Here is a 13,569-nt window from a genome sequence, read left to right on the forward strand (position 1 = left end):
GAACTGGGAGCCCTGAGATCAAGAGTTGGCGAAGCACAGCCAGGCAACACATCTGGGAACCAACACTAGGTTTGCAATGGAAAAGGCGGAGGTGAGGCCGACTGAGGTGATTGCCTCAGGTAGAAGGTGAAGACAAAGCACCCACCTCCACCTGCCCACTTGGCTCCCCAGATGCTCTTCCCGCACTCTGGGTTGGAAGAGAGAGGATGGAATGGAAGAGGAAGCGGAGAGGAGAGGAGTAAGTGCCAGAGCTGGAGGGGCAAGCTGGAGATGTTCAAGTCCACTGCTCTCCCTCCTCCACACTTCCTCACCTGCTCTGAGTGAAATCCTATTGGGATGGTAGTGGCTACAGGGCTGTTCTTTTCCCTCTCACACAACACCAGAGTCAGGGGACACCCTCCGTTTCAGGAGCAGACAAAAGGAGATTTTTCTTTATCCACGTGTAATTAATCTGTGGAATTCCTTGCCACAGGATGTGGTGTTGGCACCTGGCCGAGGTGCCTTTCAAAAGGGGGTTGGACAGAATGATGAAGTCCATTACAGGTTACAAGCCAGGATGACTGTTAGCAACCTCTGGGTTTTAGAGGAAGCTGGAAGCTGATCTCCTACTGCCAGATGCAAGGGAGTGGCACCTTGATGCAGGTAGCTTGTTGTCTTGTGTGCTCCCTGAGGCACCTGGTGGGCTACTGTGAGATACAGGAAGCTGGACAGGATGGGCCAGTGGGGGGGGGGGGCTCTTAAGTTCTAATGATGGGTTTGCAGTTGATGTAATGCTGATGGAGTGGAGGCAGGAGAGAGAGAGAGAGAGAAGGGTCAAGCAAAGGGGGAGGCAGAGGGAGAGCTGTGCAGGGGGGATTAGGGAGGGAACACTGCATGAGAGAAGGAGGGGGAGAAGCCCGTTCTGTGCTGCGAGAGAGTGGAACAGAGAAGGCGCTTCTTTCGTGAAGGAAGCCAGAGGGTACGTAGAAGAGCCTCTGCCGCAGGACACAAGGGCCAGACGGGGAGGGTCTTGGGGGGCAAGAGGTGCAGCACCCGTCAGGGAAGTCTTGCTTTGCAGTCCTCCCCTCCAAATGAAGATGCCGCTTTCCAACCAAAGGTAGTTCATGAAGCAGTTTGCAGGGCTTCCTGCTGTGCATCCCAAATCACTTGCTGAAGCCTCTCTTAGGATGACCCCTCAGGGTCATCACCACTTTTTTCACCCCCCAACCAGCCTTCCCTCAGGTCTTGTCTGCAGCCCCCAAGCAAAGCAGCCATGTTCAGCTCCACACTAGCACTAGCTCAGGACCACCTGGGTCAGTCCCAAACAAAGTTAATAATTCCTGCCGCCTGGCCACTTTCATTTGGAGCCCGGAAGAACTTCACCCTTAACTCTGCCCTGAGCTGCCCTCTCTGATAAGCTCCCTTCACCCCTTCCTCTTTCAGGGTCTGCTGTTACACTTTAACCAAGAGACCTGCAGCGGGCCTTTATATCCCACCCCAGGGGCTGTTTCAACCCCCAGATGGGCTGGAGGACAAGACCAATGAGAGAGAGGTTGAAATAAAGCCCCACCCTGACCTGCGTCCCTTTTTAGAGGGTCTTGGCAAAGGGCCTTCTCCTCTGGGAAGAGCTACACCCCACAACCAGAGAACCAGACTTGATGGTTTTCCATGGGTGGTTTTTGGCAATTCCACTGATGCAACCAGATTCTGGTTGGAAGGCAGACCCCAGAATTTGTCTTAGTGGCAAGTGGATGGCTTGTTCTGATAGTCGGGCTTCTTCTGACTGTGATGGAGCATTGAAGGCTCTTGGCCTTCTCCCAGTAGGCAGATCTGTCCTGCTGGAGCACCCTTAAGCTGACTGGAATTGGACTGCTTGGCAGGATGAGTTTCACCGAGGTCTTAGAACGCGTTGGCAGCCTGGGACGCTTCCAGATCATCTTCGTGATGATGCTGGCCATGCCCATCTTCATGATGGCCAGCCACATGGTCTTGCAGAACTTCACGGCAGCCACCCCCAGCCACCACTGCCAACTCCGGTCGAACGACACTCGCGGGAACTGGAGCGTGGAAGGAGAGGAGTTCCTCAAACTCGTCATACCTGTGGATGGGAAGCAGCAGCTGGACCAGTGTCACCGCTTTGCCGCCATCCAATGGGGGCTCTTGGACCCCAACACCACAAAGGGGAACAGCACCAAGATGGAGACAGAGCCCTGCAGCGATGGGTGGGTGTACGACAGGAGCGTCTTCCCCAACACCATCGTCACTGAGGTGAGAGCAACAGGTAACTCTGTTCTAGTCCAGAGGTGGGCAAGAGGAGTCCATTCCAGCCATCTGACCGCTCCCCATGTGTCAGTTCCAAGCCCCCCCTCGCCATGGAGCATTCCCTCATGTTTTGCCCCTCCCCTGCTCCTCATCCATCTGATCCCACACTAGCGGCCAACGTTTTGGAAAATTTGTATTTATGAATAATACCATCATGTTCTATATCACTGGAAAGGGGCTTTCATGCGGAATGTAATGAAATAAACCAGGTTGAATTATCTGTATTCTATCAAATGTTATGGCCAATTAACCAGACAGAGAAAACACAGCTGTTTTATGTAACTGTTGCCCCACTGCCGGTCCAGAGCCAGAAGGCAATCCCAGGACCTGGGTCAGCCACCCAGCTGCCAACAACCAGGGCTCCCACAGGGAAGGGCCACCCCCCACCCCCAGCAGCAAGCCCCAGAGGCCCTGAGAGCTACATCCCTCTAAGCCACCCCCATGGTGCTGGGGCCATGTGCACAAGTGCCATCTGCAGGACACCTTCCCCCCCGGCAGCACGGCCCCTTTGGATCTCCAACCCAAGGGAGGATCCAGCCAAATGACATACCTGATCTGAGGCACAACTGGACTCCTGACTCACCCAACTGACCCGGACCGACAAGCACTGAACCTGTGAAGAAACCAAGACGGAGCTCATGTTGGACAGAAGAGGTCTCTGAGACGTCACAGGGTCCCGTGGATGTAAAGAGACTTCCCCAGTCAAACAGTCTTTGCACAACAAGCTGTGAGTCCCAGCATCCCACTCCACTAAGCAAGGGAATTTCCTCCACTCCAAACTGTGCGAGTGCCATCAAGGCGGCCTCTGGCTTTCGGTTGGTTACTGATTTGCTGGGTGACCTGCTTTTAAATAAATAAATAAATAAATAGAGTGAGTTGGGGTGACACCAACCCTGGTGAGGCCACTGCATTTAGGCTGCGTGTGAGAGATACCGCAGTTTATTCTGCATGGTCTGGAATGGGTGGGGAGGGGGAGGTCCATCATGGGGGTGAAGTAATGAGCTCTCCTACCAGGTGATGCAAACCCGAGTGAAACCTCTGCCCAGAACTCCTCAGATTCTAAAAGGGAAAGTGGACAATGAATGTTGTGTCTTCAATTACGCAAGGAACGCACAAAATAAAAACAGTTTTTCCTTTCCCTGCTGAGTCGGAATCCAAATTAGGACGGCCGTTCTCGCAGCCAGCCTGAATGTTGGCCTTCCATGCCATTTCTGTGCTCTTTGGTGGCCCTGGGGTCAAGGGGTTCATCCAGCGTCTCCTGCCCTTGTGACACCCGCAGGACAGATGGGGATTTTGGTGGAATTATTTTAGCAGTGAAGCAAAGTTAACAAGTGCACAAAGCAGACTGTTCCAGACAGCTCATCGTGTTAGGACATTGGTTCCCAACCTGGGAGTCATGACCCCCAAGGCGTTCACAAGCTGATTTTCAGGGGTTGTGGGAGCTTGGTGCTGCCATCTTGAAAAGCTGGGCACCATCATCTTGGAAGCTCAGAAGAACTCAAATGTCACTTAGAGACGAATATTCTAGAAAGGATTTGGAGTTCTTTCAACTTTCAACAAGTGTGTTTTAGTAAAACAGTGACTTCACTTCCTGTTTAATCCATTGCTTCTGGTCAGCACAATGATGTCACTTTCTGTTTCATGCTTAATTACATCACTTCCTGCTTAATGACATCACTTCTGGCCCTAGGTCTTGAGGCGGTCCCAACAGGTTGTCGTACCTAGAAAGGTATGAGAAAGGCGGTCCTAGTGCAAAAAAGGTTGGGAACCACTCTGTTAGGAAGTCCGTCCCCCCCATGGTTCTTGTGCCTCTGACCAGTTTGTTGTGTCTTCTCTTCCCCCCCCCCTTTGAAGTGGAACCTGGTCTGCGGCTCCCGAACCCTGAAGCACATGGCTCAGTCCCTCTACATGGCCGGAGTCTTGCTGGGCGGGATTGTATTTGGTGGCCTCTCAGACAGGTAATTCAGTAATCAGGCATGGCAAATGCTCCTGCCTGTGCAGGGCGACCAGGCGTCCTCTTTTTCCAGGACATGTCCTCTTTTTTATCTTCGTGTCCTGGAAAAGAACTTAAATGTCCTTTTCCCTGTGAGCCCCTGAAGGCAGCACACAGCCTTCTTATAATTAATAAATTATATGTAATATAGTTGTAAATTTAATAATAAGTAATACAGTGTTTTTAAATTAACCACATGAAATCAATATACAAGTGTCTTTTAGCTTTTATTTTGTCCTGACCTACATTTTTCTTGAATGTCCTCCATTCTGGGGTGCCTTGTCCTCTTTTGCGGGAATGGCATCTGGTCACCCTGCGCCTGAGGAAAACCACAACTATTTCTCCTTGCCCAGATGTCTTTATTTTATGCATGATCGGTCTCTTTCTGTGCCCCCCCCCAATTTGGCAGAAGAAGCACACCTTCAGTGCTTCGCTGAGATCATGACACACCTGATCATCTCCACGTGTCCTTTGATCCCCTCAGTGGTTAAATGTGAACACTCTCCGATCGCTAGTTTGTGACTGCGGAGTCAGAAGTGAACTGGTGCAGCGAACGGTGCGACGGAACCATCTTTCAGCTACTGCCATGTTTTTAAAAAGATTTCTGAGGTTGAAAGAAAGAAAGAATCCAGTGTGCAGCGAATGCAGCCCTTAGCTTTGAAGTTGACTGCACTGCCAGGCAGGGGCTCCCATCCCCCAATGGCCCTAGTGATCATGACCCTCCCCCAAACTCCCTGACACACCTGCAGACCATTCGCAGCGCACCCGCGTGCCCGGGCACACTGGCTGAAGGTCCCAGCTCTCGTGCCCCGTCCGTTTGGATCCCAGTTTCCTTTCCTAGGGATTCTTTCGTGTGGCTTTGCCCCCTTCCAGGTTCGGGCGCCGGTTGATCCTCATCTGGTGCTACCTGCAGCTGGCAGTCACGGGCACAGCCACCGCCTTTGCCCCCAGCTTCGGCGTCTACTGTGCCCTCCGCTTCCTGACGGGCATGTCCTTCTCGGGCATCGTCATCAATTGCGTCTCCATGTGTGAGTGTCACTGATGGTCCTGTTCCAAGGTGGACTGCTGGGGAGCCCTACTTAAGGCAGCAGTTGGGGGGGGGGCTTGCAGAGAAGGCTGACCTGGCTTCAAAACAAGGCTGGCTTTGGTGGCCCCAGAAGGGCTTCGGCATGGACAAGGTCAAAGGCTATTAGCAGTGAAATGGAGCCTCCAGTTTTAGGAGCAGTTGAGCTGTGCGTGCCAGGAACAAGGAACACGGGGGGCCTGCTGCCTTCACACCCAACTTGTGGGGATCTCAGATGTGATGCTGTGCCCTTGTTCCACTCCAGGACAGTGGTCTTTTGTGCAGAGCTGAACAGCACTCCTCCCTCCCCCACAGGTGTGGAGTGGATACCCACGAGGACACGAGCAATCCTGGGCACCCTGAACGGCTTTATCTACACCACCGGGCAGATCATCTTGGCGGGTGTGGCCTACCTCATCCCGGACTGGCGCTGGCTGCAGCTCACAGTCTCCCTGCCTTATTTCCTCTTCTTCCTCTACTCCTGGTAAAGTCATGCACACGCCTCAGGCGCTCCTCATTCATGTTCCTGACTGCTCTGACACCCCGAACCACACCAGTCTCCCCCTGATTTAGGAGCAGGCCTCCCAACTCTGACTGAAGTGATACCTGGAAAAAACCATGTTGGGGGTTGTGGGAGGCCCTGCTAAAATCGCCAGGATTTTGCCTTCGGAAGTCGCCTGGAGAGCAAGGCTGATTTGGGGAGACTTTGGGCAAATCCTGGAAGATTGACAAGCCCTTTTACAGATTGTTGCACATTTATTTATTTTTTCTCAAGATGTTCCTTCTTGACAGTTACTGTCCCAGTTACTAGTGTTGGTAGATCCTTAAATATTTTTGAAGGCCTGTTACTGCTCATGCAGAGTCATAGAGTTGGAAGGGACCTTCAAGGTCATCTAGTCAAACCTTCAACTGAATTGACTTAAGATAACCTGGGTGCTGGTGAGTTGGTGTGTGTGTTTTCAGGAACTGCCTCCTGCCTCTGTCAGCCCTGCCCAGTTTTCAAAGTTGCAAAGTGCGCAGGGCCAGCCTATCTATGCGGCAGAGTAAGACTGTTGCCTCAGGCAGTGGATTAATAGAGTCCCCCCCCCCGTTATGCCTCTGGCACTCCTCCTCTTCCTCTGTAGATTTGAAATTCGGGGAGTGGTGGAGGAGGTGACTGGCACACCACCAGGCAAATTAGTCCCTATTACAGGTGCTGGAGGTTATTGGCATGTTTGGGCAGGAAAGCTGCTGGGTATGGATTTGTCGGTGCTGGTGCTTGGAGCAGGTGTGATGGGCCTGTCTCAGCATCACTCCCACATTTCATCCCACAGGTGGATTCCTGAATCTGCTCGCTGGCTGGTGATGGCTGGGAAGCCGGATCAGGCCGTGAAGGAGCTCAAGAGGGTGGCCAAGATTAACAGAAGGGACAAAGCTGGCAACCAGCTGAACGTTGAGGTGAGCCTGGGAGATGGGAAGAGCCCAGGTCTCTGTGGATAGATCAGGGGTGTCTTTTGCTACACAAGATAGCTGTGAAAGGGAAGGCTACCATGCTTCCCCGAAAATAAGACCTACCCCGAAAATAAGACCTAGTTGTGATCAGGGCCAGGAAGGGTCATCGGGTGGGGTGGACGGACAATGTGACCTGAATGCTACCTAGAAAGCACCTGCTGTGCTGCCTTGGGCAGAGGACGCTGAGGAGGAGCTGAGGCGGGAAGCAGCAAGCAAGGCAACCCTGCCTGCTGGGCTCTGAGGCTCTCCATAGCTCTTCCAGGGAGCTCCAGGGAGCTGAGTCTCTTCCAGGGAGTAAGTCTCATTACTATAAAGAGACTGATTTCTGAGTAGGCAGGCAGGCAGGAAGGCACCCTCCTGGGCGATTAGGGAAAACCCTCTCCACACGTTCCAGGGAGTAAGCCCCACTGACTATAACAGGGCTTACTGCTGAGTAGACAGCAGGCACTTCTCCGCCCTCCCCCTTTCTGTCCTTCACAGTGGACAGCTCTCCTCAGCCGGCAGGGCAGCAGCTTCAGGCTGCAATCCTAGCCACACTTTCCTGGGAAGTAAGCCCCAGGAAATAAGACCTACCCTGAAAATAAGACACTGTCTTATATTTTTTTGGCTCAAAAAACACACTAGGTCTTATTTTCGGGGAAACCCTGTATGGTGTCCGGCACAGTGCGGGAAGCCTGAGACTTCTGGAAGGGCAGCCATGTTCGTCTGTTGCAGAAAAAAGACCAGCAGCTTGCTGGCACTTTCGAGACTGAGATTTCATCTACGGCAGTTCACATTACTGTTCTCAAAAGTGTCGTCTTAAGGGGGTTTCCTCCTTTTTCAGATTTTATTTATTATTTATTTATTTATAGAATTTATATCCCGCCTTTCTGTCCCAATGAAGGGCACTCAAGGCGGCTCATAAATAAAACCATACTAAAAACATAAAATGTGCATATATGTATAAAAATAAGATATTTTAAAACAATACAATACAATAAAACTTGGATCCCAAATTAAAATACGTTCACAAAGCGCCATGCATTTGTATCTGGTGTCAGCATAAAAAGGCTTCCCTGAATAAAAAGATCTTAAAGAGGGAGCTGTTCCCAATTCCAGGTGGAGGGAGTTCCACAGATGAGAAGCCACCGCCAAGAAGGCCCTCTTTCTTGCCGCCATCTCCTCACCTCCACTGGTGGTGGCACAGTTAGAAGGGCCCCCTCTGATGATTTAATAAAAGTTCTTGGAATCTCCTACAAGCCAACAGAGGTTTTGGAGAATAAGCTTTGCCAACCAGTCTCTTGTTGGCACAAAAGCTGGTGGAAACTCCCCAAAGTTTATACCCCGGTGTACCTCATAGTCTTGAGGAAATTCTAAGGTATTTCATTCCATCTCCCCAAAACTAGATCTTGGTTCTCATGGGAGAAAACATAAAATTTTGGAAAACATGGAGAGGGACTAAGTAAAATCTCAGAAGGTGGGGAGCAGGAGGCGTGTGTGTGGGTATTCAGGTATTTGCATCCTAGACAACTGTGTCCTGGTCAAATGTGTCCCAGTCATTGGCGTCCTTGGACATTCGCCTCTGGGATTTTTTTGTGTCCTGGTTGTTTGCGCTCCATTATAACTGAGCAACAAAGCCCATGTTAGATATCCTAAGCCTCTTATCCCAGCTCTAACCCGAACCCTCCCTTTGCATTTTGAAAGTTTTAAATAAAAATTACAACATGCGGATTTATACAGATTTATAATCTGTATGTATTGGCAACCTTCAGTCTCGAAAGACTATGGTATCGTGCTCTGAAAGGTGGTTCTGGCACAGCGTCTAGTGTGGCTGAAAAGGCCAATCCGGGAGTGACAATCCCTTCCACACTGGGAGCAAGTGCAGTCTGTCCCTGGTCTGTCTCCCTGGCTATGGGCCTTCCTTCTTTGCCTCTTAGCCTCAGACTGTTGGCAAAGTGTCTCTTCAAACTGGGAAAGGCCATGCTGCACAGCCTGCCTCCAAGCGGGCCGCTCAGAGGCCAGGGTTTCCCACTTCCACACTGGGAGCAAGTGCAGTCTGTCCCTGGTCTGTCTCCCTGGCTGTGGGCCTTCCTTCTTTGCCTCTTAGCCTCAGACTGTTGGCCAAGTGTCTCTTCCAACTGGGAAAGGCCATGCTGCACAGCCTGCTTCCAAGCGGGCCGCTCAGAGGCCAGGGTTTTCCACCTGTTGAGGTCCACTCCTAAGGCCTTCAGAGCCCTCTTGCAGATGTCCTTGTATCGCAGCTGTGGTCTACCTGTAGGGCGCTTTCCTTGCACGAGTTCTCCATAGAGGAGATCCTTTGGGATCCGGCCATCATCCATTCTCACGACATGACCAAGCCAACGCAGGCGTCTCTGTTTCATACAGATTATAATATATAGATTATATTACAGATTTATACAGATAATATATACATAATATATACAGATTTTATACAGATTATACAGATTTTGGGATTTTACAAAAAACCCAGACACAATGTCCAAATACCAATGCATTTGACCAGGGCACAGCTGTCCACACCAGGACGTGTGTGTGTGTGTGTGTGTGTGTGTGTGTGTGTGTGTGTGTGAGAGAGAGAGAGAGAGAGAGAGAGAGAGAGCTGAGAGTTTGGAGCAGATTTTGTACATGTCAGTTGAGTCCAGGCCACTGTGGGTCTTGTCTGTCTTTCTGTCCTTGCTCCCACTGCCCCTTTAGGCCTCCCCCTGTGTTTCTGCCCTTCCCCTCCGAACAGACTCCTGATCTGTGCTGCATCACCCTCTGTCTTCCTCTAGTTCTTGAGATCCCACATGAAGGAGGAAATGGAGGAAACCAAGCCGACCTATTCCGTGTGGGGCTTGGTGCGGACGCCTTGCATGCGCCGGATCTCCTTCTGCCTCTGTCTTGTGTGGTGAGTTGTGGCCGAGAGGACCCAAGACGTCTGTAGGCTCCCAATTCCGCATTTCACAGGCTCAGCCTCTGCAGAGCCAGTCCCAGCAGCACTTCGCTTCTCCTTCTGCACCGCAGGGAGCACCCTGGCCCTCGTGCTGCGCGGAGAAGGACCTGGAAGCCTGCTCAGTACTGCGTGGTCAGGGAGCAGACCCCCAGCCACGTTTTCCCAGGTCTCAAGTCCCCATTCATATTTCCCTGTTTCCCGCTGTCGTACCCCTGACCAGAAGGGCAGCGCCCGTTCGGTAGACAGGGTGGATTCTGTCCAGTGCCGCTGAGGCCGAATAAGCAGACACTGAGAGGTGGAAGGCTTTGAAGGTTCTTTATTGTTCAACAGACACGTCTGTGACCTTTGAGAGTTTGCACACTCAGATTCAAAGGCAGTGTCAAAAGGGTGGGACCCTCTTATACATTTCAGTTGTCATTCAAAACAAAGTCCCCCCAAAAGGGTGTTAACCTTCCCTGGTAACTTTCCACTGACCTTTTCATACCCTTGCCCTCCGCCCCTCTCCATTGCCCTCCTCACGGCTTTTGCCCCCCCACCTTCCAACAGGAACGTATCCTGGTTTTGGTCTTTCTGTGCAAACATGTTTTGCTATGGCTATTTTCAGCTATATTGTCTGGTTTCTGGCTTTGTCAGCAGGGGGGTTTTACTGGCCTTAGGCACCTTTGGTTAACTTGTCAGCAAAAGGGAAGGGGTCTGTTAATTATAGAATTTGCAAGGCAGCAAGTCTGGAGCTTTCCCCCTAAGTTCATACTTGGCCTGTCTTTATTCTGCACCCCCCTTTCTATGTCCTGCATTGATGGCTGTTACATGTTGCTTTTAGGAAAGAAGGGGTCCAAGACAGGTAATTAGGTAACACCGCCTTGTAAGGAGCTGGGCTGGTTTGCAATTCCAACAGGAAGCCAAGGAACCTCTGCACATGTCTGCTTTTAAAGTGTTTCTACGCTTTTCGCACCAGTCAGGGGGACTCACTTCTCCTCTCCTCCACACTTCCACTCTGCAGAAGACGTTCTAGCCCACCACTTTCCTCTCCTCCATACATTCTCTTCTGCTCTAGCCCTCTCTATCTTTGCAAGACCAAAGAGAGGAGTGGGGGAGGTGGGTGCCCCACCACCCTGTCCCCTGAGGCAGCTGCACCTCCTAGACAGAATTCCCAGGAGTTCATGCGGGTGTTAGCCGAGGCCCACACACAGTCTAGGTCTCTCCCACCTCAAGGTTTGCCACCAGCTTTGCCTACTACGGGCTGTTCATGGACCTGCAGAACTTTGGATCCAACATCTACTTGATCCAGGTGATTTTTGGGGCCGTCGACTTCCCGGCCAAGCTCATTGCTGTACTCTGCATCAGTTACATCGGACGCCGCTTTACCCAGGCCGTCTCGCTCATCCTTGCTGGGCTGACTGTCTTGACCAACATGTTCATTCCTCAAGGTGAGTCGGTCACTTTGTTCTGGCCGGAGTCCCGTTGATGGGCTTCTGTGAGCCAACAAGGCAAGAGGGGCCAGACGGCTGGGGAGGCCCAGGGAAGCAGCCATCTCAGGAATGAGGCAGGCGTCTCCGGCAGAGGAATGCCCCTGCGCCACCCAGCCTCGGCTCTGCTTTTCTCCATCAACGGGCCTCATTTCTGCTCACCCACCTTCCCTGGAGGGTCACCTCCATTAACTCCCCCTCCCTCCCTCCCTCCCTCCCATTCAAAGTTGAGCGCCTTAGGGTTAGGGTTGTGTGCTGCTGATGTGCCTTCCATTGAGATGAAGGCAAAGAGGAAGAGGAGATGATGCAGTGACGTTGGCAATTTGCCAGCTGTGTAATTGCCTGTAACAAAATAGTTCTCCAGGCTGGTATAGCTGTTTGGGAGTTGGACTTAGACCTGGAAGATCCAGGTTCAAATCCCTGCTCAACCATGAAGCTTCCTGGGTGACCTGGGACCAGTCACTCTCTCTCTCTCTCTCTCTCTCTCTCTCTCAGCCTCACTTACCTCACAGGGGTGTTGTCGGGACAAGGGGAGGAACTACATACTTGAGCTCCTTGGAGGAAGAATGTGGAAAATAATAACAATACATGTAAAAGTATCTCTCACGAGGCTGAATAGTTTTTTTCAGGCTGCAGTTCACCAGGCTGAAGCTTTTCCACTGGGAAAACCCCGCCTTCCTGTGCTTCCCCCCTTTTCCTGTGCGTCTGTGGCTGGCACCAGATTGGGGGGCGGGGGGGAGGTCTTTCAGAGATCTGGAACTGTGTGACACCACCAGGTCCTACCTCAAAAATCCCAGGTTTGTGGGAGGGAGGGGGTCCAGCCAGGCACCACTACCTCTAACCACGATTCAGACTAAGGTCCACTAGGCAGCCGTGCTCAGAGGGGCAGCATTAAAATCACGGTCTAATCCCTGCCTAGGAAGGAGGATCCAATGAACCTCTATGCAATGGGAGCGTGAAGGACACACGCCGTATGTCATGCGCTCACCTTCTCTCTCTCCCCAGATATGCAGACCACGCGCACGGCTCTCGCTGTCTTTGGAAAGGGCTGCCTGTCCGCCTCGTTCAGCTGTGTCTATTTGTACACTGGGGAGCTCTATCCCACGGTGCTCAGGTCAGAGCAAGAAGCCTGCAGGACGAGCCTCTGAGGGAACAGATTCGAAAGAATAGGGGGGTGCCCCATATTGCCAAGCTCCCTTGAGGTTTTGTGCTGCAACTCCAGTCTTATAGTGCCCGAGTTCTGGTTTAGCTCACAATTCATGTCTTTAAAATGTTTGAGTTATAAAAAAGCAGCAGTTTGGTGGCTTTGCTCTTTCTGAGAGTGGACCTTTGGGTCGGGCTGCTTCTGAGGCGGAGCGAAGTGATTGTGGCGGGCTGGTGGGGAGCAGTGAGCTAGAGAGGGGCTGCAAGTGCTGGGTTGTCTGCCCTCGGGGGGCATGACTGTATTTATACCAGGCCTGTCCAATCTGGAGGCTGCATATTCCCTACCAAATCTCAGGAGCAGCTGTTGCACACCTCGTTTTTCTCGGTGCCTGTAGAAGGCGCCTGAGTCTGAGCACTGAGGGTTTGTCTGGACTTGCTGGGCTGGGCTCCAGCCTCAGATCCTGAAATGGGCACACGGAATATTGGATCTGCAAGCCTATTTTGAGCACTTCAGAAATAGGGGCAATTGCTGCTAGCCAGTCTGCTGTTAGCAGATAGCAATTGCTGATAGCTACAGCTGGAAAGATAGCAGGGAACTGGACCCTGAATGCAGAGCGAGGGAGGTGTAGGAAGGAAGGAAGGTTTTTTACAATGTGTTTAAGAAATGAAAGAAAAGAGATGGGGAAGCAAGTTTGCATGAAAGTCGCTTGCTAGTGTACCAACGTTTTTGCTCGGCTTTCTGTGTTGCAGGCAGACTGGCCTGGGGCTGTGCAACACAATGGCACGTTTGGGGGGCATGATAGCCCCCGTGGCCAAGATGGTCGGCGAGTTTGCTCCCTTCTTGCCCTATGTGATCTATGGCACTGCGCCAATCATGTCTGGGGTAGCAGCTGCCTTCCTGCCGGAAACACTCGACATCCCATTGCCAGAAACAATAGAACAGGTGGAGAGCCGGTGAGTATCCAACGGGGATTTTCACCATGTGTCGACACAAGGGGTGGAAGACTTGTGCCTGGAGCAGGGGGTCTCCAAACTGCGGGCCCTGGGCCACCACAAGATTTTATCCAGCCCACAGCAACATGGTTTTTTGCCAAAGCGTTTGCTAATGCTTGACATTTTTACTCCTTATATATCATTTCTCAGTTTAAGCACAGCATTGTGTCTTTGTAGTTGTCACATT

General features: G+C 51.7%; 1 protein-coding gene across 1 annotated transcript; it reads left to right on the top strand.

Moving 5' to 3' along the window:
- The first annotated feature begins 1,860 nt into the window (after positions 1 to 1,860).
- Positions 1,861 to 13,347, top strand: LOC136635278 (solute carrier family 22 member 6-A-like). Its single transcript, XM_066610432.1, has 9 exons — positions 1,861 to 2,247; positions 4,156 to 4,259; positions 5,168 to 5,322; positions 5,673 to 5,841; positions 6,671 to 6,794; positions 9,620 to 9,735; positions 10,993 to 11,207; positions 12,252 to 12,360; positions 13,140 to 13,347. The coding sequence occupies exons 1-9, from the start codon at positions 1,861 to 1,863 to the stop codon at positions 13,345 to 13,347; spliced, it is 1,587 nt and encodes a 528-aa protein (XP_066466529.1).
- Positions 13,348 to 13,569: the final 222 nt, after the last annotated feature.

This window comes from Tiliqua scincoides, chromosome 15 (assembly GCF_035046505.1).
Source record: "Tiliqua scincoides isolate rTilSci1 chromosome 15, rTilSci1.hap2, whole genome shotgun sequence".
In the NCBI taxonomy this organism is placed as follows: domain Eukaryota; kingdom Metazoa; phylum Chordata; class Lepidosauria; order Squamata; family Scincidae; genus Tiliqua; species Tiliqua scincoides.

Bases quoted from the DNA above. Each gene is read 5' to 3' on its own strand.
- LOC136635278 (XM_066610432.1), top strand. From the start codon at position 1,861: ATGAGTTTCACCGAGGTCTTAGAACGCGTTGGCAGCCTGGGACGCTTC. The intron at 2,248-4,155 runs GTGAGAGCAACA...CCCCCTTTGAAG, and splicing joins CCAACACCATCGTCACTGAG to TGGAACCTGGTCTGCGGCTC. The intron at 5,842-6,670 runs GTAAAGTCATGC...TTCATCCCACAG, and splicing joins CTCTTCTTCCTCTACTCCTG to GTGGATTCCTGAATCTGCTC.